The sequence below is a fragment of the Schistocerca piceifrons genome, chromosome 11 (genome assembly GCF_021461385.2).
Source record: "Schistocerca piceifrons isolate TAMUIC-IGC-003096 chromosome 11, iqSchPice1.1, whole genome shotgun sequence".
Classification (NCBI taxonomy): Eukaryota; Metazoa; Arthropoda; class Insecta; order Orthoptera; family Acrididae; genus Schistocerca; species Schistocerca piceifrons.
The window spans coordinates 42829122-42853507 of record NC_060148.1 but is presented as its reverse complement, the minus strand read 5'-3'; the positions used below and the strand labels follow the sequence as shown (position 1 = coordinate 42853507).

Below are 24386 nucleotides of genomic sequence, written 5' to 3'. Positions count from 1 at the left end.
ATCTCCTCTAGTGTAGGTGGTGGGGATTCTGGATTTGAGTAGACAGCAGTTTCTTGAGGGAATCTTGAAGAAGGTTCAGGGCAATTGAGGAGTCCGGAAAAGTATCTCGCCAGCTCCTCACAATTTTCCCGATTTGTGAGCGCTAGTTTTCCATCTGGTTTTCTGAAACATAGATTTCGTGAGCCGTATCCATTGATTCTCCCAGCAAAGGTCTTATAGAAGTCTCGTACATTATAGTTACGGAAATTTTCTTCAATAGACTCACACTGTTCCTTGACGTACTTCCTCTTGACTTGTCTGATTGTTTTTGCCACTTGTCTTCTGGTGTTGTGGAAGTGATCTAGATTTTCTGGGGATTTTTTACTGTTATACTTCAGAAAGGCTTTCTTTCTTTCTTCCAGCGCTTTTTCACATCCAGAGTCCCACCAGGGGTGTTTTGTGTTCTTTTTCAATGGGATCAGTTCTTTTGCCTTCTTTGTAATTTTTGTTCGAAATTTTTCCCAAGAGTCAGCTGGTTCCTTTTCCCACTCCTCCTTCAGATTGGTTTCTTTGATTGTTCGTGTGTCAAATTTCATCATGTGTGTTTTCTTCAGATAGAATTTTTTTGGGGTGAATTTCACTTTAATGCGTGTTAAGTAGTGGTCTGAGTCAATGTTCGCCCCTCTGCAGATTATTATTATTATTGTAATAATGAATGTTGGTCTATTATATAATTTTTCTAAAGATATTGTTATTTCTTGGTAATTGATGAATCATCAATATTTATGGTTCAGTATTTTTGCAGAAGTCTATAAATATTGTTATGTCTAGTATAATTAATATTGATACAATAAATCCCCATATTGTTAGGGTAATAATTATGCTAATTGATTTAGGTTGAAATATTTCGTTTGATGCAATTCTTGTAATATAAATAAATAGGACTAATATACCACCAAGAAATGTTAAGAATAAAATATATGACAGTCAATATCTTTCCATTATTGTTCCTGTTATTAATCCAACTAAGAAAGTTTGGAGGATAATGAAAGTATTATTGATATTGGATGTCTTAATTTAATAAAATTAATATTTATTGCATTTGATAGTGATATAATTATTATTTTAATCATTTCAGGGGTTAGTTTATTTAAAATATCGGTTTTGGGGACTGATGATGGAAGCTTTCCACCTCTGAAGTTTTAAAAGTGGGGCCTAGACTTATCTCCGGTTTACAAGACTGACGTTTTTTTTTTTTTTTTTTTAACTATTAAAGCTAATGCTTATATTCTCTGTTTTTACTTTTTTGTTGGTTTATTTTGCTGGTGTTTATGTTTTTTCTTCTAAACATAAACATTTATTAATGGTTCTTCTGAGATTGGAGCATATTGTTCTTTCTTTGTTTATATTAATTATTGTTTTTCATATTGAATTTGATTATGATTACTTCTTTCCTGTTATTTTTTTCTGTTTTTGAAGGTGCTTTAGGTCTTTCTGTTTTGGTTTCAATAATTCGGTCTCATGGTAATGATTTTTTTAATTCTTTTGGTTTATCCTCATGTTAAAGTATTCTGCTTTACTTCAGTTATTTCATCATAGTGCTAATAACAAGAGAGAGGCCAAAAGATCCACCCTGTAGATAAGTGAGTTCACTACCAGTATATCTCGGCACCTGAGTTCTACACACCAGACCTCTCTACAGAGTCTCTGGCGAGGCAGCAGGATGAGGAGTATGTACCGGCTCGTTGGCGTGGGGCAGGAACATGCCGAGCGAGAAGAAGCCGAGCACAGGTCCGCCGACAGCGCCGAATATCGTGAGGCTGGCCTGCAGCACGCCACCCAGGAACTGCGCCATGAAGGCCAGTCCCAGGAACAGCAGTCCGAATGCCAGTGCCAGCAGCTTCCCCACAAGTGGCGACCGCGACTCCGCCAGTGGGTGGCCTCGGTACCGCACGTACAGTGGCTGCCGAACACAACAAAACTGCGTCACCATTTCATCACGAACGGCAATCGCACAACTGGCTAGAGACCACATATGCAGAGCCCCTGCACTAACACAGGAACCGATACCTGTCTCCGCAACGTTCCAGCGGTGGTCTCTCGGCAGTGTGCTCACGGTATCGTGACAGTAATCGGTCTTTACACCGGTAGGCCAAAATTGTGAGGCTGCTGCCTATTGCCAGATTCAGTGCCGCCTGGTGCACTGTAGGTATGTGATGTGAGAACAAGTGGCTACTAGCACTGTGGAAACTGCACAGCTCATTGGATTTTGGCGTACTATTATCATTAGCATCTACGGACAGTGGTCGAAGGGTGGTGGAATCGCAAGTCGATGACAAGGTGTTTAATGTCTGTGCCAGTTAACAGAGTGAGGAGGTCGGTGGCTCGTTTGCTCTGTGAAGAAGCACGGATGGCAGTCTTAGCGATACCTGACAACTTTGCAGGAGTCTCGTTACAACTGAGTAGGAAGTTTAAAAGCAGGTACTAGTTACCGATGAGCAACCTGAAAAAAGTCTAGCAGTTACACTGTGGTTATTTGCAACTTGATACATTTGTGTTTAAAAACTTTTGTATTTCAGTAGCTGCTTTATCTCAGTTTCTGGTGTCTAGAGTGACTTACACAAAGCACTTCTAGTATTTTATTATACTACGTATAATGATTATAATGTGAAAGTATGATTAATAATGTATGTAAATGTGTCAAATGAGTTAGAAGAGAGATTGCATAATCAATGGAAAAGATTTTTATTTACTCAGGTCTAACATTAAAAACCTCTAAAATGACAGGAATCATCAATTTAATTACAGCAAAGAGAATGATAAAACATTTTGTACATTTTTAGTTTAGCCAGCACAATAAACACACATTTATACTTGTTTACTTTTGCAGAAATATATTATGCTTCTCTTTTTTAACAAGAAGAAACATCAAAGCTTGTACTTATTGGCTCCGTTCCCACCTGATAGAAGCATGTAATGGATTTATCATCATTCTCACATCCCCAGCTGGACCTATAAGAGCTTTGGCAACTATCTACTTATCATATTTCTTTTTGTTTCGCATTTGTGGTGCGAATCACTTGGCTCCCAGAAGCATATATGATACATATATAGTGCTGTCTCACCAACATTACCTGTTTTTTTTTTTTTTTTTTTTTTTTTTTTTTTTTTCCAGACCACTCCATCACTCACTCCAATTCAACCAGTCAAACACGTGTGAGTGTAAGTAACTGTGAACCAAATGTAATCAAAGGCTGTTCACTTATGTGCCATTTACAAAAGACAGAACATTTCTTGGCAGATGCTCATTCTCTTGTATCTTCTCCAGTGCAAACCAGGCTCCAGAAAACAAAAATGATTTACAATTCAAAACAAATAAGAAAGTAGGCCCATCCAGTTGATGCATTTGAAAACAAACACACACACACACACACACACACACACACACACACACACTGATGCACAAACACCATACATCAACTGTTTTTAATATAGGGACATATGACATCCATCCACCCATAGCCCACATATTCCTTTCATCGCAGCTGCAGTAGGCCTCACCTTAAAGTAATCCTCCAATGTGACGGCAGCCAGCGAGTTGACAGCTGATGAGACGGTGCTCAGGGAACCACTGAAGATGCCAGCGATGAAGAGGCCCGGCAAGCCCGGCATGCCGCTCATTGTGTCCACCACATACAACGGCATCAGCTGCAAATGAAGTGCTCGTGTCATTCCGAGGGCAGCTGCATTACATCCGGCACAGGAGACCGTGACAGCGCTGACTCGGGTAAAGAGAGGATGGACCAACATGTGTCTGATTTCTTGTCAAATACCTCTCATTTCAGTTACTGCAACTGCATTGTAATTTGTACCAACTTGGAACTTCCTGGCAGACTAAAACTTGGTGCAGACCAGGATTCAAACCTGAAATGTCACCATTCAGTGGAATGCTCTTCCTGGCTGAACTATCCTGGTACAGTTGGCACCCCGTCCTCACAGTCTGACAATTGCCAGTACCTCTCCACTACTTTTCAAACTTCACACAAGACTACCAGTACTCCTTACTCTATCACAAAATTATCTCAAATTACCTTATAAATTATGTAACAAGAACCAAATTTTTTACTGAAATAAAGCATCTAATTTCATTAGGTACTTAGATACCTACTTACTGTGAAAAATTGGAAAGAAAGTTTGTGATATTGCTGTAAGTTTTACTGGAGTCAAGAGCAATAATTATATACACTGCCTGGCCAAGAAAGTGAAGCACTCTGAAGACTGATCAGATGTTAATGTAACAGAGCATGCATACACACACACATGTACACGTGCACGCACACGCACCCGCACATGTGTGCGCGCGCGCGCGCGCGCGCGCACACACACACACACACACACACACACACACACACACACACACACACACACACACCTGCAACAGGTAGAATGGCCATAAGAGTGCATTACTGTTTTTTATGTTTTGTGTTGTTACCAGGTCTGGTACAATATAAAAAAGGCATGAACAGATTAGGACATTAAGTGGTCACTGTGAAGGAGACAGAGAAGCTGCATAATCATGTGAGAAGCGTTATCAGCACTTGCAGAGGCCTCATATTGAGTTTCCATTTGGGCAGATTTTCTAATTATGCAATATCCAAATTAAATTTTTGAAAACAGCTAAAAGTCACACTTTTTTTGTTGTATTGACTGGTTTCACTCTTCAGATTAACAAGAGCATCATCAGAATATACACTGTAAAAGATAAAAATTGAGGCAGTACAGGAAACTTACACTGACATCGCATGAAGTACATATTCTGCTTCCAGTATGGTGATTTACGTTTAAAGTTGGCTGACAGGCCTAAAGATTAATGTGGCTCTACTATAGTACTTAAACTTGTGTTTAAAGTGTGTTTAAAGTACAGCAGTAAACGATGACATAGATATGACAGCACGAGAGGAACATACAAGTAAATCTGTAAAAATCAAAATATCTTTCAAAATACATTATAAAAATACATATTTAAAATATCCATTCAAAAATGCACTCAAAACTACTGTTTTTAAAGATATTTCTAATAGGATGATATGGCAGGTAATATATGTTTCCAGAATGAGATTTTCACTCTGCAGCGGAGTGTGCGCTGATATGAAACTTCCTGGCAGATTAAAACTGTTTGCCGGACTGAGACTCGAACTCAGGATCTTTGCCTTTCGTGGGCAAGTGCTCTACCAAGCTCTACCAACTGAGCTACCCAAGTACAACTCACGCCCCGTCCTCGAAGCTTTACTTCTGCCAGTACCTCATCTCCTAACTTCCAAACTGTATATTAAATCATATACACACATCAAAAAAAGCTTTGCATCACCCCGGTTCCCAGAACTCCTAAAGATAGATGTTGTCTGTGGATATTGTATCACAGACACAGTCCCTTTGACTGTTCAGAGCTCCACTAAAAGTGCCCAAAGATGTAAACAACCATGCATGATCAGCACCTATTAGATGGAGGGGACTGACAGCCAATCAGTTCCAGTGATTCCACCACGAAGGAGGTACACGGCTCATGTTGTCTATAGTTCAACCGTGCCTAGATGGTTAATTCTGCAGTTTGATCATGTCTGCATTGTAACTTTGTGCCAGGAAGGCTCTCAACAAAGGAAGTGTCCAGGCGTCTCAGTGTGAACCAAAGCAATGTTGTTCGGACATGGAGGAGATACAGAGAGACAGAAACTGTTGATGACATTCTTCAATCAGGCCGCCCAAGGGCTACTACTGCAATGGATGACCGTTACCTATAGACTATGGCTCAGAGGAACTCTGTCAGCAATGCCACGATGTTGAATGATGCTTTTTGTGCAACCACAGGATGTCATGACTCGACTCAAACTGTGCCCAATAGGCTGCACGGTTTAAAACTTCCCTCCCGACATCCGGGGCAAGGTCCATCTGTGCAACCACGACACCGTGCAGCGCGGTACAGTTGGGCCCCTACAACAGGCCGAATAGATCACATCAGTGTATCAAGCATTCATGACTAAGACATCATGACTGAACTGCTTAATCTTCTTCAGCTCTTGCAAACATACTCTTAATACATAGTACATGGAACAGAAAATACATTGGATTAATTAAGTGCTAAAAAAATTTGTCTAAGGTTTTATGGTCAAAGGAGGGGGTTTCTGGAGTTGTGCTTTTATTTATATTGAACTTTTGAAAGCACCGAGATCAGCTTCTAGTCTTTCATATATTGTAGTTACTATTTTGACTACAGTAACTATCCAGTTTGTGTGTCTCTTTCGTATCATCATGGGAAATAAGACGTCATTTGGTTTATATTTGCGCTCCTCCTGAGTGTTTGTAGAACTGTTTGTACTCTGGCAATCTTTTGACATTCAGAAATATTTTGACATCTACCCCGTGAGCTAAGCACGAGGGCAGATGCGCGGAAGTAGCTGTGCACGGCCAGTGGCATGGGGCTGATGACTGCACATGACCAGTTGCGCACGCGCATTCGATGACTGGTGGTTATTTACTTGTGACGGTCGTAATTTCTTTCGCTGTGATGTGTTGCTCATGAAGACTTAGTGAAGTAAAAACTCGACTGGATCCATTACACTGTCAACACATCGAGTCATATCTGCAGAAACAGAATATAAAATGACTTTTGATCTTAATAATATGAATATTTATATATGTGTTTGGAGAGAAAGACAGAGACTGATTTTTGATTCAGATTTTTACTTTAAGTCAAATGGCTCAAAGTCAAAGATATAGTAGCAACAGCAATTGAGAGATTCATACCTCAAATTGGTAACAGATGTAACTGATCCCCCGTGGTAAACAAAACAGGTCCGAACTCTGTTGCAGAGGCAATGGAAAAAGCATGCGAAGTTCAGAAGAATGCGAAATTCCGAAGATTGGCTAAAATTTACAGACGCGCGAAATTTGGCACGGATTTCAATGCGAGATGCCTTTAATAGGTTCCACAACGAAACATTGTCTCAAAATTTGGTAGAAAATCCAAAGAAATTCTGGTCGTATGTAAAGTACACAAGTGGCAAGACGCAGTCAATACCTTCGCTGTGCAGTGCCGATGGTACTATTACCGACGACTGTGCCGCTAAAGCGGAGTTATTGAACGCAGTTTTCCAAAATTCCTTCACCAGGGAAGACGAATGGAATATACCAGAATTTGAAACACTAACAGCTGCTAGCATGAGTTTCTTAGAAGTAGATACCTTAGGGGTTGTGAAGCAACTCAAATCGCTTGATACGGGCAAGTCTTCACGTCCAGATTGTATACCGATTAGGTTCCTTTCAGATTACACTGATACAATAGCTCCCTACTTAGCAATCACATACAACCGCTCGCTCACCGATGGATCTCTACCTACAGATTGGAAAACTGCGCAGGTCGCACCAGTGTTTAAGAAGGGTAGTAGGAGTAATCCATCGAACTACAGACCTTTATCATTGACATCAGTTTGCAGTAGGGTTTTGGAGCATATACTGTATTCAAACATTACGAATCACCTCGAAGGGAACGATCTATTGATACGTAATCAGCATGGTTTCATAAAACATCATTCTTGTGCAACGGAGCTAGCTCCTTATTCGCACGAAGTAATGGCCGCTATCGACAGAGGATCTCAAGTTGATTCCGTATTTCTAGATTTCTGGAAAGCTTTTAACACCGTTCCTCACAAGCAACTTCTAATCAAGCTGCGGGCCTATGGGGTATCGTCTCAGTTGTGCGACTGGATTCGTGATTTCCTGTCAGGAAGGTCGCAGTTCGTAGTAACAGACAGCAAACCATCGAGTAAAACTGAAGTGATATCAGGTGTTCCCCAGGGAAGCATCCTGGGACCTCTGCTGTTCCTGATCTATATAAATGACCTGGGTGACAATCTGAGCAGTTCTCTTAGGTTGTTCACAGATGATGCTGTAATTTACCGTCTAGTAAGGTCATCCGAAGACCAGTATCAGTTGCAAAGCAACTTAGAAAAGATTGCTGTATGGTGTGGCAGGTGGAAGTTGACGTTAAATAACGAAAAGTGTGAGGTGATCCACACGAGTTCCAAAAGAAATCCGTTGGAATTCGATTACTCGATAAATAGTACAATTCTCAATGCTGTCAATTCAACTAAGTACCTGGGTGTTAAAATCACGAACAACTTCAGTTGGAAAGACCACATAGATAATATTGTGGGGAATGCGAGCCAAAGGCTGCATTTCATTGGCAGGACACTTAGAAGATGCAACAAGTCCACTAAAGAGACAGCTTACACTACACTCGTTCATCCTCTGTTAGAATATTGCTGCACGGTGTGGGATCCTAACCCAGTGGGATTGACGGAGGACATCGAAAGGGTGCAAAAAAGGGCAACTCGTTTTGTATTATCATGTAATAGGGGAGAGAGTGTGGCAGATATGATATGCGAGTTGTGATGGAAGTCATTAAAGCAAAGACTTTTTCATTGCAGCGAAATCTATTTACGAAATTTCAGTCACCAACTTTCTCTTCCGAATGCGAAAATATTTTGTTGAGCCCCGAACAGAAAGATTTAGGTGTTCGTTTTTCCCGCGCACTGTTCGGGAGTGGAATGGTAGGGAGATAGTATGATTGTGGTTCGATGAACCCTCTGCCAAGCACTTAAATGTGAATTGCAGAGTAATCATGTAGATGTAGATGTAGATGAAGTCTTAACTGGTACCTGAATTTTGGTTGCTATCTCCTTAAATTATCAACTTCTGCACCAGTTGGTGACGTATTATAATTTGTTGGAAGTTATTGTTCTTTAAGGTTTAAAATACCATATTGCAGATAGCTTTGAGGCCAAGTTTTCATTGCTTTTCATACATACAGGACCACCGTTGTAAGTAAATAAGATAAAACAGAAATCTGCTTTTTGTGAGGAAAGGAGATTGCTTGGCACACAAACTTCCTTCAAAATACATGTCCCGCTACATCAAAATTGGTCAGTGGAGTTCAGCAACATATTATTGTACAAGATCATAATCCAATTACTGTAATTAAGAAATTATGAAAGGTTGTTACGTATTGAATGAAAACTGTAGAGAATGCATTTCCTTTCCTGTATTTTAATGAACTTTGTACACTTACAATTCTGTCGATTGATAGCCAGCGACGACAATGAAGTTCACCTCCTTTTCCAAAAACAAGATGTTTCTATTCTTCACTTCCAGAAAATTTGTATACATAAATGTTTGGCAACTCTTACACATACTTTACTCAGTTTTATCACTAAAATATCAATTTTCATTAAATGTCACAATACGTTCTGAGCGACAGCCTAGCAACACATCCTCTTTCCACAAGATACAGATTAACCATCCTCTTTTTTTTTTATTAAATCAATTGTCTTTTTTTAGAGTCCATACTCAAAGATTCACAACTACTATCACTGCGGGGATGGCGCGCTAAAGAGTCTTTTGCTGTCCAGCTGCACTTCACTTCACTTCACGTACTTTTTGAATCACATTTACATTTACAGTATTTACATACATTACTGAGATTCTCAGTATAAAATCAGGCACATATTAGTTTCAAAAAAGGGCAGTGAGGCTCACATAACATTACAACATGTTTGGAGACAACCTGATGTCAGGCAGATTGCCTTAGACACACTGTCCAGCGAATGCACTAAGGTGGAGGTTGCCTGCTGTTTTGGGGTGGCATTATGTGGGGACGAGGTACGTTGCTGGTAGTCATGGAGGCACTGTAACAGTGGCATGATACATGAATGCCATCCTCCAACCGATAGTGAAACCATATCGGCAGTATATTGGCATATCTTAACGGACGACAATTTGCGCCCCCTTCATGCACATCTTGTGAATGACTTCCTTCAGGATAATGACACCACTCAACTAGAGTTGCCAGCATGTTCTCTAGACATGAACTCTATCACCTGGGATAGATTGGAAATGGCTGTTTATGGACGTAACCCACCAACAACTCCAAGGGATCTACGCCGAATTGCCATTGAGGAGTGGGACAACCTGGACCAACAGTACCTTGATGAACTTGTGGACAGTATGCCACGACGAATACAGGCATGCATCAATGCAAGAGGACGTGCTGCTGGGTATCAGAGGCACCGGGGTGTACAGCAGTCTGGACCACCACCTCTGAAGGTCTTGCTGTATGGTGGTACAACATGCAATGTGTGGTTTTCATGAGCAATAAGAGGGCAGAAATTATGTTTATGTTGATCTCTATTCCAGTTTACTGTACAGGTTCTGGAACTCTCAAAACCGAGGTAATGCAAGAGTTTTTTGATGAATGTAAATTACGAATGATGAGGAGGAATGCTTTTTTTTATGTTTGTAAACTGACTGGAAAATTTTTGGTGTAATCAGTGACATAAATCCTTAGTTTGTTATTATTTGTCTGCAACTATCAACAATGTTTAGGTTGTATCGATTTTAACCATCCATTTTATGATACATAATAAAAATGATGTTACATCAAAATAAAGAAGGAATTTTTAAATCCAACTGCAGAATTACAGTTGATTAAATCTTTTTCATTGAAAATTAAGCGTGAAGCAAAAGCAAGAGTAAATTAAAGAGTAAATTTATACTATGCATAACCCATCATCCAACTAAGTTCATTGTGTTTGAGATGGCAAACTAAACACCCTTCAGGGAGTGAAATCACAAAATAAAGTGAATCTGAACATTTAGCTCAAACTTTAATGTAACAAACAGAGAATGTGAGACTGTTGTATTAAATACACTTGTTTTGTATACAAGCCAATTCAGTTCATTTTCATTTCAAACAATCATGTGTATGATTTTTTTCCAGAACCTATTCTTTATGATATTTGGAAGTATGTATTGAAATTACTTTAACTGAGTGTAGGATCCAGCCTTATAAACAGATTAGTTCAATTGTTTGTAATATAAACCCCTGTTACATTTATTCTCGTAACTGCAAATTGATATGATGTAATGTATGTAAAATAATATGAATTGGCGTAAGAAACCACTACAATTGAAGGGAAGGGATGTTACAATTTAATTGTGTTTAAAATTACACATTTATACAATTAATTTTTTAGGCCCGATGTAAATTTTCATTTGAAGGGATACAAATTGATAAAATTTTACTGCAAAAATTTTAATTATATAATATGATGTATAGCATAGTGTCTCTAGATAGTTTTCTAATTACTATTTATAACTGTACCTAAATTCAAACATAATCATCAATAGTGCATGTACTAGTTTACATTGTCAACAACATGTTTATGTTCTATTGACTCTGCTTACTAAACTAGTATGTTATGATAAAGTATGCATTGTGATCAGTCACATGAAGCTGGAGAAGCTTGAACAATGTTGTGAAAATGGAAGCTGTATTCTCTAGAAACAGTAACGTGTGTTCAGAAGTTATTCTCTGAATAAATCATAAAACTGATCATTTGGAGTTTGAATGCTACCTTGAGACGAAATTACTATTCACAAACTGCAGAATTTAGATGCCATGATATCTTCAGTGAAAAGAACTCATGCCACACACATTAGTTTAGTATGAGTTATAAATGTAGCATCACAGTTCTAAAACATTTCATTGCAAATAAGTCATTAACAACTTTAAGCATTTGCAATTAACTGTCCTTGAAATCTTGAACTTTATTACAATATGTTAAAATGACAATATAAATCTACCATGGATGGTTTGAAGCTTTACTTGAAGAATATCATTTCTTTTTAAGAATAAAATTAAAAAATGGTTCAAATGGCTCTAAGCACTATGGGACTTAACAGCTGAGATCATCGGTCCCCTAGAACTTAGAACTACTTAAACCTAACTAACCTAAGGACATCACATGCATCCATGACCGAGGCAGGATTTGAACCTGCAACGATAGCAGCAGTGCAGTTCTGGACTGAAGCGCCTAGAACCACTCAGCCACAGCGGCTGGCAAGTATAAAATTATTTCAAAATCATTTTCTTGTGCAAATGTGCACTCCTCTATTTAAAAAAATTTCAAGCTGTCAAAAGAATGTAATGAAATGTGTATGACCTGTAAATTCGGACCAACGATAGAGAAATCAGCCTGTGGCTGAAACAAATCAGAGGAATTTTAATATATGTTAAGAAAAAAATTAGGTGCAAAATTTCTCTCAGAAAACTGATTCTCAATTCTTCTCAAACTGATCAGATGTATTTTGTTAATGTCTCTGTAGTAGATATAGATTTGATTTGTAATTAAATATGTTAAAAATTGGTTACATTCTTGTTTTCATTTATAAGGAAATGTTCTCACAATTGTCAAGTTGTATGTGAATTAGGGTTTTTGTAATTTTTATTTCAGAAAAGCTAGCTAGAATCATGAGCTCAGCAGATCGTGGTAAAGACACACAAAATGTTGAATGCAATGCACATTCAGCCACTGATTTCATTCTGCTATAAGCAAAGTCCACCCCTGGGGTTATTTGAAGATTATTTAACAGTGACTTGTGATGATTCTGAGCAAGTGTCCTGGGCGAGGGTCATCGTTCACCTCTTCTCGGCCATCCCGGAACCTTTTTAACCACTTATTCATGGTCGGTTCCTCCAGAGAATTGTCCACCCCTGAGGTTATTTGAAGATTATTTAACAGTGACTTGTGATGATTCAAACTGCATGTGAACTGACCATTGTCTCCAAACAGTGAATCTGCTGCTCTCTCTTCTGTCAGATACAGGCCCTGCACAACTGATGGCAATGTTATATTACTATCGCTCATAAATGGTAAAAACTTTAGGAGAAAATTTTATTCTGAAATGCATTCCTTTTAGATGCGTATCAGATGCAGTAGGGACAATACGAGGTTTGTCCGGAAAATACGTAAAAAAGTTGAATAATGTCTTTATGTTACATGTTGCAGTCATCGCCAGGTGGGACTACTGCTGTAATCAATCCCATCAACGCACAGTTCGAGTCAGAGCACTCTGCGTGAGGGTGGAAGTGTGCGGCAGCTTGTTGACAGTCACCCTTTTTCACCTGCCATCGGCATGGAGCTCTCTCTGATTGAGGAACAGCACGTCAACATCAAGTTCCTTGCAAAGCTAGGCAAGAACGGCCATGAGATTTTTGAGTGTTTGAAAAAGGTTTACGAAGACAATTCTCTGAAGGAACCGACCATGAACAAATGGTTAAAAAGGTTCCGAGATGTCCGAGAAGAGGTGAACGATGACCCTCGCCCAGGACACCCGTCGACATCGAGTTCCGATGCAAATGTTGAACAAATTCGGGCTTGTTTTCTTAAAGACCATAGATTGACAGTCAGAATGATTGCTGATGAGCTGTCAATCCCCAAAACAATCATTCACGAAATCCTGACACAAAAACTTGAAATGAAAAAATTGTATGTGAAAATCGTACCTAAGCTTTTGACGCCAGAACAGGAAGCAAAGAGGGTCGAGTGCTGTGAGGATTGGTTGGAAGCAGAGGAACGAGGGGACTTTCTCAACCGAGTCATCACTGGAGACGAGTTCTGCTTTTACGAATTCGATGTGGAGCTCAAATCTCAAAGCAAGGAATGGAAACTAGCAGGAGAACAGAGAACAAAAAAGTCGCGAAAATCAAGGTCCAATGTGAAGACAATGTTGATTGTTTTCTTTGATTCTAGGGGCATTGTTCACAAGGAATTTGTCCCTCCCGGCCAGAGAGTGAATGGAAATTTTTACGTTGTAGCTCTGACATGTCTCAGAGCTCATGTGGCCCGAGTTCGACTGGAGTTGGCAAAAGGGGGGCAGGTGGATCCTCCATCACGACAATGCACCCGCTCACACGTCGCTCGTTGTGCGAGAGTTTTTGGCCCGAAGCTCAATCACCATGACAGACCACCCGCCTCATTCACCTGATTTAGCCCCGCGTGACTTCTTCATGTTCCCGAAATGCAAAATGGTGCTTCGGGGGCGGCACTTGGGAGATGTGGAAGCCATCGAGGTGGAAACGACACGGCAACTGAACAACATCACAACTGAAGACTTTCAGCAATGTTATCAACAGTGGAAACGGTGTTGGCAGAAGTGTATCGCGTCTCAGAGCGAGTACTTTGAAGGAGACCATATTGTAGTACCTGAATAATTGTAAAATAAAGTTATTATTCAACTTTTATACATATTTTCCGGGCAAACCTCGTACATGCCACCTCAACAATGACCATTGCTCAACTGCTCAATAAGAGAGAAATTAAATTCATTTATTCAAATTCTGCTACTTTATTCAAATTCTGCTACTTTATTCAAATATTGGAACAAAAATGCATCATGTTACAAAGTAACCTGAAAAAAATATAAGAGTCTGTATATTGAACATCAGCTACTGCACTCAGTTGGTGAAACATGTAAGTAAAAATTCATTTCTATTTCACATTCTCATACAACTACACAGTATGTGCAACAAACTCAACCACATTTCAAAATAATGCACAAAGTGAATTTAGTCTTCTGCACTGAATGTAAATGGGGATGCTACAACTGGAAATCCTAGAAAAAAGATATCATTGAGAAATGGCCTAGCCACAGCAGAGGGGTCTGTTTCCAGATTGAACCTCTAACACTAAGTCAAGTGTGTATAGTTACAGAAAGGATAGATTGCTGCTCACTGTAAATGTGACACATTGATCTGCAGACAGGTACTATAAAAAGACTGTTACACATTAGACTTTTGGCCAAAGTCTTCATCAGGGAAGAGAAACACACATGCATTCACACAAGCAAGCACACTTCACACTCTACCACTGTCTCTGGCCACTCTGACCAGAATACTAAAAGTTGAATGTGTAACGCTTTGGCTGTCTGCAAGTAAATGTGTCAGCTTTACAGTGAGTAATAATATATCCTTTCCATAATTGTTGATATTCTAATTATAGTTTCGATTGTTTCATACAACTTAGAATTATAAACAATACATCAAATGAAAGAGCAACTCAGTCTTGCTTGTATACCTGTGCTTAAGCATTGCTTTCTGTCTCTTCCATTACAAAGTGCTGGTAACAAAGATGGTGATTAGAGAACTAAGGTTTTTGTATTTTACAGTTTGCCATGTTTGAATTTGTTACTACAGTCCTATGTGCATACCATATTAAGTTTCCCTCTAACCTTCCTGGTTATAACAACATCTGTAAATGATATCATCAGTTTTGAGATACCGGCTCCCTTTGCAGTGACTGAAGAAATTGTACGAATGAGACAGTCTTTCCCAGTGAATCGGTTGGGAAGGCTAGGCATGAATTAGCAATTCCAATGATATCTCTGAGGAGATTTAATGAGACTTTTATAACTATGTCTTTATTATTTGGAGTTGTCACGGGCTCTGAAGCGTACAGACTACAGCTTACATGCTAGCTTTGCTAATGAAGTTTTGCTGCATGACAAAGATTTTCTGCGTCATGTCATCTTCAGTGATGAACTGACATTTCACCTAAGTGAAAATATGTGAACGCACATAATGTGTGCATCTGGGAATCCATAAATCCCCACAAAATGACACAGTTGCAATGAGGCCCTCCTAAATTGAATGTTTTTGTGCCATATCCTGACAGAAAGCTTATGGTCCCTCCTTTTTTGGTGAAGCAACTGTAACTGGTATTTTGTGATGCACAAGAACTCTGGCTCTTTCTTCAATTGGGAGAAGCTCAAGCACAGAACTTTATTTGGAAGCAAAATTGTGGGCGACTTCAGTAACATAATTCAGTATGTAATTGGTTAAATGACGTCATACTCTACCACCGGTTTGGCCTCAGGGCGTGAGATGAAAGAGCTCCTTTTGAATGCCCTCCATTTCACCCAGTCTGACACCATGTGATTTTTTTTCCTTTGGAGGTTCACAACGGGTCACTTAAATGAGCATCTCCTATCAGCTGATCTACCTGATTTAAGAAACAAGACTGAGGCAGCTGCTGGAACAATTGCTACAGACAGATTGATAAAGGTTTGGGAAGAACTTGCCTATTGACTGTGTGTGCCATGTGACAAATATGCTCACACTGAACATTTTTAAGAAGAACCATTGGAGCTGCTCTTTCATTTGGTGTATTATTTATAATTGCAGGTTGAGTATAATAAATGGTATAAAACCTTAAAACCTCAAGATTCAGTTTGAAACATCCAGTACATACTAAAGTGGTTGGTTGCTGTATTCCTTAAAGTAATACAGTTCACAGCCACACAGCTCAATAACCAGTAAAATGCATAAATCAATCTTTTCAGTAATAACGACTACCTCTAATATAGTTCTGTTAACCTTTAAGATCTCGCAACAAATGGAAATGTCTATACTTTGGACCTTGTCCAAATGAAGTTTTGACACCACTCATCAGTCTCCAACCCTCTCCCCCTCCCCCACATCCCCCCCCCCCACACACACACACAGCACTGACCTGGTCTAGCCTCTCGATCCTCTTGCTGGTGAGTGGGTCACAGGTGTAGTAGTAGGAGTACATGGCCAGACCAGCGAACGAAGTGGTCAGGCTGAGCAAACTAAGTACCGGCCATGACCACCAGAGGGCGCGCTGTGCCGTTGCCAGATCCCTGCAACAAACACATTCACGTCTACATATCTATACCTGCACATCTATATCTGCACCTACATCTACACATCACATGGGGGTTGAGAGCTGTAGGGTGTGCACTACACATTAGAGACTGCTATTCAGGTAGCTGACTCTTCATCCATCTAGATAATGGCAGTTGTAGGAAACCCAAAAGTATCAGTGTAAGATCGAAAGAAATGACTCCCACAGGTGAAAGTATTAAAATCCTAATGGTAAAAAGTTTCCCAATCCCACTGTAATCATCAGTGCAGACTTTAATCATCCAACAATTAATTGTGAAAATTATAGTTTTGTTAGTGGTGGGCATGATAAGACATCCAGCAAAACTTTACTAAATGCCTTCTTTGAAGACTATCTGGAACAGGTACTTAGAAACACCACTAAGATGGAAATATATTGGATGTAATGGCAACAAAGCAATGAATAGACCTGACCTCTTTGGGGACATCCACATCGAAACTGGTATCAGTGACCATGACATGGTTGTGGCAGCAATGATTACCAAAGTACAAAGGACAACTAGACCAAGCAGAAACATATATACAGGGTGTATATAAAGTTCGGGAACACTTTCAATCATTTATTGCAAAAGACCTAAACACTGTACAGATGTCATACATATTGCATTTTGAAGAGAAACTCTGAAAGTTTTTTTTACAAACATTCGATACGTGAACCACGAGTGACCTGCCAGACATCAATACGGTAATCAAATTCTTGCCGTACCCATCCCAGCGTGGCATCGTCGACTGTGGAAGTCACTTCCCATATTCCCTCTCAGAGCTCTGCTACATCATGTGGTAGAGGTGGTACACACACCAGATCTTTGAAGTGTCCCCACAGAAGAAAGTCGCACGGAGTGAGATCTGGTGATCAGACAGGCCATTTCGTGAACTCCAACACACAGATACACCTGAACTCGCAAAGTTTACGAATAGCGCTGACTATTGGCAAATCACCAAACTACACTGTGTTGGCGTACATGGAAAAAAAACTTTCAGGGTTTCTCTTCAAAATGACATTATGTATGATATCTGTACAATGTTTGGTTCTTGTGCGATAAATAACTGAAATTGTTCCCAGGTTTTATGTACACCCTGTATGTTCAGTAAACTATAAAAGGTCTTCAACAGTGTAGGTTTCAATGATTTAACACAGATGGGAACACACCAGGCAAATTGGAATGTTGTGTCTGTACCAGTGTTTTAGCACCACATTCGTGAAGGCAGTGAGCTGGAGCACCATATGTGACAGCCACATTAGTGCTCATACCATCAAAGGCATTGGAGGTGGGATCATCCACAGAATCGAACATGTACCTCACCTGTGTGGCATTGTAGAAGGATGACTGGTTCAACAAGGCAGTTGCCATTAATCCCCACCAATACACAGGCTGAACTGGTGCCAATTTTTCACAGACACGATACTGTAGCTATACCCCGTAATCGTTCAGATGGGTGTTGTGAAGGTTGACAACATTGCCTCTTGTAAAGGTAGCCTCATCCACGAATGGGACAGATGACTGAAATCCCAGCCCCGTCATGGCCTCTGCAACAAGCCAGCAATGAAAACGTTGCCACGGAGGCAAGTCTGTAGGTAATGAGGCCTGCAGGCATTCTAAGGGATACGGATAGTTGCAGTTTTAATTGTGAATATTCCACACAGTCATACGGTTTGCGCTATGCTGGTAAGCCACCTGCCTGGTGCTGATACCAAGGTCACTAACCGAAATCTTTTATCTACACTTTCACATACAGGTGCCTCCCTTGGAATGAATTTCTGGCCATTTGTCTACTCCTCACTCCAAACAAATAAAACCTGCAACCTTCACCAGTTACCAAGGACACCAGTGGTGAGCACCTCCACTTTACGGATATGTTAAATGCCAAGCATTTTTAGTGACAGGATATTTCTGGATCGTGCAACATACCGTGCCCTCCAGCTGCGACACTTGCCACTTACCTGGTAGAGAGCAGCCTCTGAACCTGTGTCTGGTTGACGGCATACAGGCACAGGTAGGTGAAGCCGCCACCAATGATGAGTGACCACCACGTATGGCGCACCGTGGGGTCAGCAGAAATGCTGAAAAACATGTCCCACCATTAACAGTAATGACGATAGACGACTGACACTATGAGATGTGAAGATAAATCCACAGTGAATGAATTATTACATCAAGATTTTTCGTTACTGTCCACTGTCACATTTGTCTTTACAGTGGTATCCCGTTTCATTTATCAGGGTGTCCAGCAGTTCTTGAAAGATAAAGTTTCCTGGGTTTTCCACGCCACTTTTCATTGATTTTGTGTGGTCCAACAGCAAAAACTGCACACTGACCAGAAGAGCACTGCAAAGCAGCAACAAGAAGGCTTCGAGCCACATGCAAATGGAAAGAGCAGGTAGAGCCACACCTCCAGGAAAACAGAGTTCAGCGCCCCCCTGTCAACGCTAACTTAACCAACCACCTATCGCTGGTGAGATTCAGTTCAGTCACAGACTTCAAGAGTGTCACTGGCGTCCCATTATACGAGGTGTGATAATCAAGTAATGAGACTGATTTTCTTTGCAAGATGTGGCAACCCTGCTGGCTTGCGTAGGCATTTATTTGAAGAATAACTAAAATCCGAAGGCATCTTTTGGCTTGTCATGAGTCCTTATTACATCTTCATTAAACTATTGTACACTTACTTGTAATAAGGAATGTCAATTGTTTTATCACTTTGATTTGTGCAGTTGAACACTGAGCACTCTTTATTAATGTTTAATTTATATTTCGCTAAACAAACTGCAGAGAGAATTTAAATGTTTTACAAAATAAAGCAGTTCACTTTCCACATTTCCAACAATAGACTGGCTCCAGAATGAGAGCACTTGCCCATGAAAGGCAAAGGTCCCGAGTTCAAGTCTCGGCCCGGCACACAGTTTTAATATGGCAGCAAGTTTTAATAGAATGGCCCCTCTCAATGTTTTCACCATTGTGGAATTGGCAGCTGAGTTAATATTGCTTGCCTCAAAAACCTCTGTGTTAGCCACACTATGAAATTGAAATTGTTTGCTGTGAATCATTAGTACCTTTGGCTCTTTGTAGTAAAGGCTCAATTTGATCCAAATGCCTTTATAAATTTTTTTAAAAAAAACGCTGTTGTTGTTGTTGTTGTTGTTGTTGTGATTGCGGTCTTCAGTCCTGAGACTGGTTTGATGCAGCTCTCCATGCTACTCTATCCTGTGCAAGCTGCTTCATCTCCCAGTACCTACTGCAGCCTACATTCTTCTGAATCTGCTTAGTGTATTCACCTCTTGGTCTCCCTCTACAACTTTGACCATCCACGCTGCCCTCCAGTACTAATTTGGTGATCCCTTGATGCCTCAGAACATGTCCTACCAACCGATCCCTTCTTCTAGTCAAGTTGTGCCACAAACTCCTCTTCTCCCCAATTCTATTCAATACCTCCTCATTAGTTATGTGATCTACCCATCTAATCTTCAGCATTCTCCTGTAGCACCACATTTCGAAAGCTTCTATTCTCTTCTAGTCCAAACCATTTATCATCCATGTTTCACTTCCGTACATGGCTACACTCCATACAAATACTTTCAGAAACGACTTCCTGACACTTAAATCTATACGAGGTGTTAACAAATTTGTCTTCTTCAGAAACGCTTTCCTTGCCATTACCAGTCTACATTTTATATCCTCTCTACTTCGACCATCATCAGTTATTTTGCTCCCCAAATAGCAAAACTCCTTTACTACTTTAAGCGTCTCATTTCCTAATCTAATTCCCTCAGCATCACCCGATTTAATTCAACTACATTCCATTATCCTCGTTTCGCTTTTGTTGATGTTCATCTTATATCCTCCTTTCAAGACACAGTTCATTTCGTTCAACTGCTCTTCCAAGTCCTTTGGTGTCTCTGACAAAATTACAATGTCATCGGCGAACCTCAAAGATTTTATTTCTCCTCCATGGATTTTAATACCTACTCCGAATTTTTCTGTAACAAAGTAAGATTGCATAAATGGTCTCTAGCATGGAAACCATGCATTTCCGGACGTAAGTGCACTAGACTTTTTTGTTCCGTATCTTTTCATTGCTCAATCCCTAGAGTTTGTACACCCTGTGTGTGTGTGTGTGTGTGTGTGTGTGTGATAAAATACAGACAACATTAACAGAAAGAAAACCAATCCCCATTCCTTACACACATGCTGTTGTACCATGAAGAAGAACAACCCAAGACCAAAAGTTGAGGTACTTTATTAATGTCTTCAAATCTGTGTGCCTATGGACTGTTCAGTTCTTTCTGAACGGAGTGAGTGGTTGTCTTTACTTTTACTAACTTGAAAACTGATTTGAAGATGTTTATGTTTGAACACACAAGAAAATTTGAAAAAGGAGGAAAAAGGTTCTTGTTTGTTCTTCCATAATCAACAACAAAGTGCTACTTTTTAAAATGTGTTCAAGGAGAACAGTAACACAAGAGCGAAGTTAGTAGGCAATGGCTGGCAACACACCTGGAGAAGTCTGCACGGCCCCCAGTGGTGGCTATCTCCCACACCTTGTCGAAGCCTCCTGCATCAATGGAACCTTTAATACTGACCAGGAACACTGCTGCGAACATTAATAGAGACTGAGAACAGAAAAATTCCGGTCATCCAAACAATCCTACTGGAGCAGGTGGTGGAGGAGGGGCTGGTGAGGGTGGTGAGGGGGTGGTGGAATGGGAAGAGAACAAGGCTGTAGCAGAAGGGTTCACAAGTCATACGGACCACACACGTCGTTAGTAATTGACAAAAGAGGGGTCGAAGGACATCTTTGACAGGATTCCTGGGAAAGGAAGACATAAGGAACAGCAACAACACAATCGGAAAGAGAGTCTACATCCATACTCAGCAAATGTGAGTCATAGGATGGTGGTGGGATATTGTGATCTCACAATCATTCGTAACTACCATTCATAAATGTGTTATCAGAAGAACAAGTGTCGTCAAGTTGCTGTAAGTGCTGGAACATCATGCACGCACGTACAATGTAGCAGGCTAACTATTGTAGGCTGCAACCTAGGTGCCAACTCCAAAAACAATTTTGAAAGAATTCTGTCTGTGTTTTAATGTCATTGTGTGGTTTCTCTTGTAAGAACGACCATTGGCACCCGATTACGTTTTTATTTTGGCATGTATATATGAAGATGGTATCTGTTTTTTTCGGACATGTCAGTGACCATGCAGCTCATTAGAATGAAATTACAATGAAATGAATACCCTTAGCTGCATACAGGCGTTGATATAAAACAACAGGGACAGTTGAAAATGTGTGCCCTGACCAGGATTCGAACCTGGGATCTCTTGCTTACATGGCAGACGCTCTATCCATGTGAGCCACCAAGGACACAGAAGACAGTGCCACTGCAGGGACTTATCTCTGGAACGCCACCCATGAGACCCACATTAGCAACTTATTGTCCCGCACCACATTCATAGTGCCCCGGCTCATCATACTCATTACTCGCAGCTTTCCGAAAGAGCAGATGCCATCTTCATACACTCCTGGAAATGGAAAAAAGAACACATTGACACCGGTGTGTCAGACCCACCATACTTGCTCCGGACACTGCGAGAGGGCTGTACAAGCAATGATCACACGCACGGCACAGCGGACACATCAGGAACCGCGGTGTTGGCCGTCGAATGGTGCTAGCTGCGCAGCATTTGTGCACCGCCGCCGTCAGTGTCAGCCAGTTTGCCGTGGCATACGGAGCTCCACCGCAGTCTTTAACACTGGTAGCATGCCGCGACAGCATGGACGTGAACCGTATGTGCAGTTGACGGACTTTGAGCGACGGCATATAGTGGGCATGCGGGAGGCCGGGTGGACGTACCGCCTAATTGCTCAACACGTGGGGCGTGAGGTCTCCACAGTACATCGATGTTGTCGCCAGTGGTCGGCGGAAGGTGCACGTGCCCGTCGACCTGGAACCGGACCGCAGCGACGCACGGATGCATGCCAAGACCGTAGGATCCTACGCAGTGCCGTAGGGGACCGCCCCGCCACTTCCCAGCAAATTAGGGACACTGTTGCTCCTGGGGTATCGGCGAGGACCATTCGCAACCGTCTCCATGAAGCTGGGCTACGGTCCCGCACACTGTTAGGCCGTCTTCCTCTCACGCCCCAACATCGTGCAGCCCGCCTCCAGTGGTGTCGCGACAGGCGTGAATGGAGGGACGAATGGAGACGTGTCGTCTTCAGCGATGAGAGTCGCTTCTGCCTTGGTGCCAATGATGGTCGTATGCGTGTTTGGCGCCGTGCAGGTGAGCGCCACAATCAGGACTGCATACGACCGAGGCACACAGGGCCAACACCCGGCATCATGGTGTGGGGAGCGATCTCCTACACTGGCCGTACACCACTGGTGATCGTCGAGGGGACACTGAATAGTGCACGGTACATCCAAACCGTCATCGAACCCATCGTTCTACCATTCCTAGACCGGCAAGGGAACTTGCTGTTCCAACAGGACAATGCACGTCCGCATGTATCCCGTGCCACCCAACGTGCTCTAGAAGGTGTACGTCAACTACCCTGGCAGCAAGATCTTCGGATCTGTCCCCCATTGAGCATGTTTGGGACTGGATGAAGCGTCGTCTCACGCGGTCTGCACGTCCAGCACGAACGCTGGTCCAACTGAGGCGCCAGGTGGAAATGGCATGGCAAGCCGTTCCACAGGACTACATCCAGCATCTCTACGATCGTCTCCATGGGAGAATAGCAGCCTGCATTGCTGCGAAAGGTGGATATACACTGTACTAGTGCCGACATTGTGCATGCTCTGTTCCCTGTGTCTATGTGCCTGTGGTTCTGTCAGTGTGATCATGTGATGTATCTGACCCCAGGAATGTGTCAATAAAGTTGCCCCTTCCTGGGACAATGAATTCACGGTGTTCTTATTTCAATTTCCAGGAGTGTATATAGAGGGTGGTCCAATGATCGTGACTGGGCCAAATATCTCACGAAATAAGCGTCAAATAAAAAAACTACAAAGAACGAAACTCGTCTAGTTTGAAGGGGGAAACCAGATGGCGCTATGGTTGGCCCACTAGATGGCGCTGCCATAGGTCAAACGGATATCGACTTCGGTTTTTTTTTTCTTTTTCTTTTTCTTTTTTTTTTTTTAAATAGGGACCCCCATTTTTATTACATATTCGTGTAGTACGTAAAGAAATATGAATGTTTTAGTTGGAGCACTTTTTTCGCTTTGTGATAGATGGCGCTGTTACAGTCACAAACATATGGCTCGCAATTTTAGACGAACAGTTGGTAATAGGTACGTTTTTCAAATTAAAATACAGAACGTAGGTACGTTTGAACATTTTATTTCCGTTGTTCGAATGTGATACATTTCTGAGAACGCTTGCTGTTACAGCCCGATTACCTGTAAATACCACATTAATGCAATAAATGCTCAAAATGATGTCCGTCACCCTCAATGCATTTGGCAATACGTATAACGACATTCCTCTCAACAGCGAGTAGTTCGCCTTCCGTAATGTTCGCACATGGATTGACAATTCGCTCACACATGTTGTCAGGCGTTGTCGGTGGATCACGGTAGCAAATATCCTTCAACTTTGCCCACAGAAAGAAATCCGGGGACATCAGATCCGATGAACGTGCAGGCCACGGTGTGGTGCTTCGACGACCAATCCACCTGTCATGAAATATGCTATTCAATGCCCCTTCAACCGTACGCGAGCTATGTGCCGGACTGATCATGTAGGAAGTACATTGCCTTTCTGTGATGCAGTGAAACATCTTGTAGTACCATCGGTGGAAC

The 24386-nt window shown here is 41.3% G+C and overlaps 1 protein-coding gene across 1 annotated transcript in view; it reads right to left on the bottom strand.

Moving 5' to 3' along the window:
* LOC124720082 (putative sodium-dependent multivitamin transporter) overlaps positions 1-24386 on the bottom strand; it is a 135614-nt gene that overhangs the window by 40306 nt on the left and 70922 nt on the right. Inside the window, exons 5-9 of the mRNA XM_047245357.1 lie at positions 21070-21185; positions 18519-18638; positions 16383-16533; positions 3541-3687; positions 1718-1942 (exon numbers count right to left, since the gene is read on the bottom strand). Coding sequence (XP_047101313.1) covers positions 1718-1942; positions 3541-3687; positions 16383-16533; positions 18519-18638; positions 21070-21185 — 759 coding nt within the window. The remainder of the gene's footprint in view (positions 1-1717; positions 1943-3540; positions 3688-16382; positions 16534-18518; positions 18639-21069; positions 21186-24386) is intronic.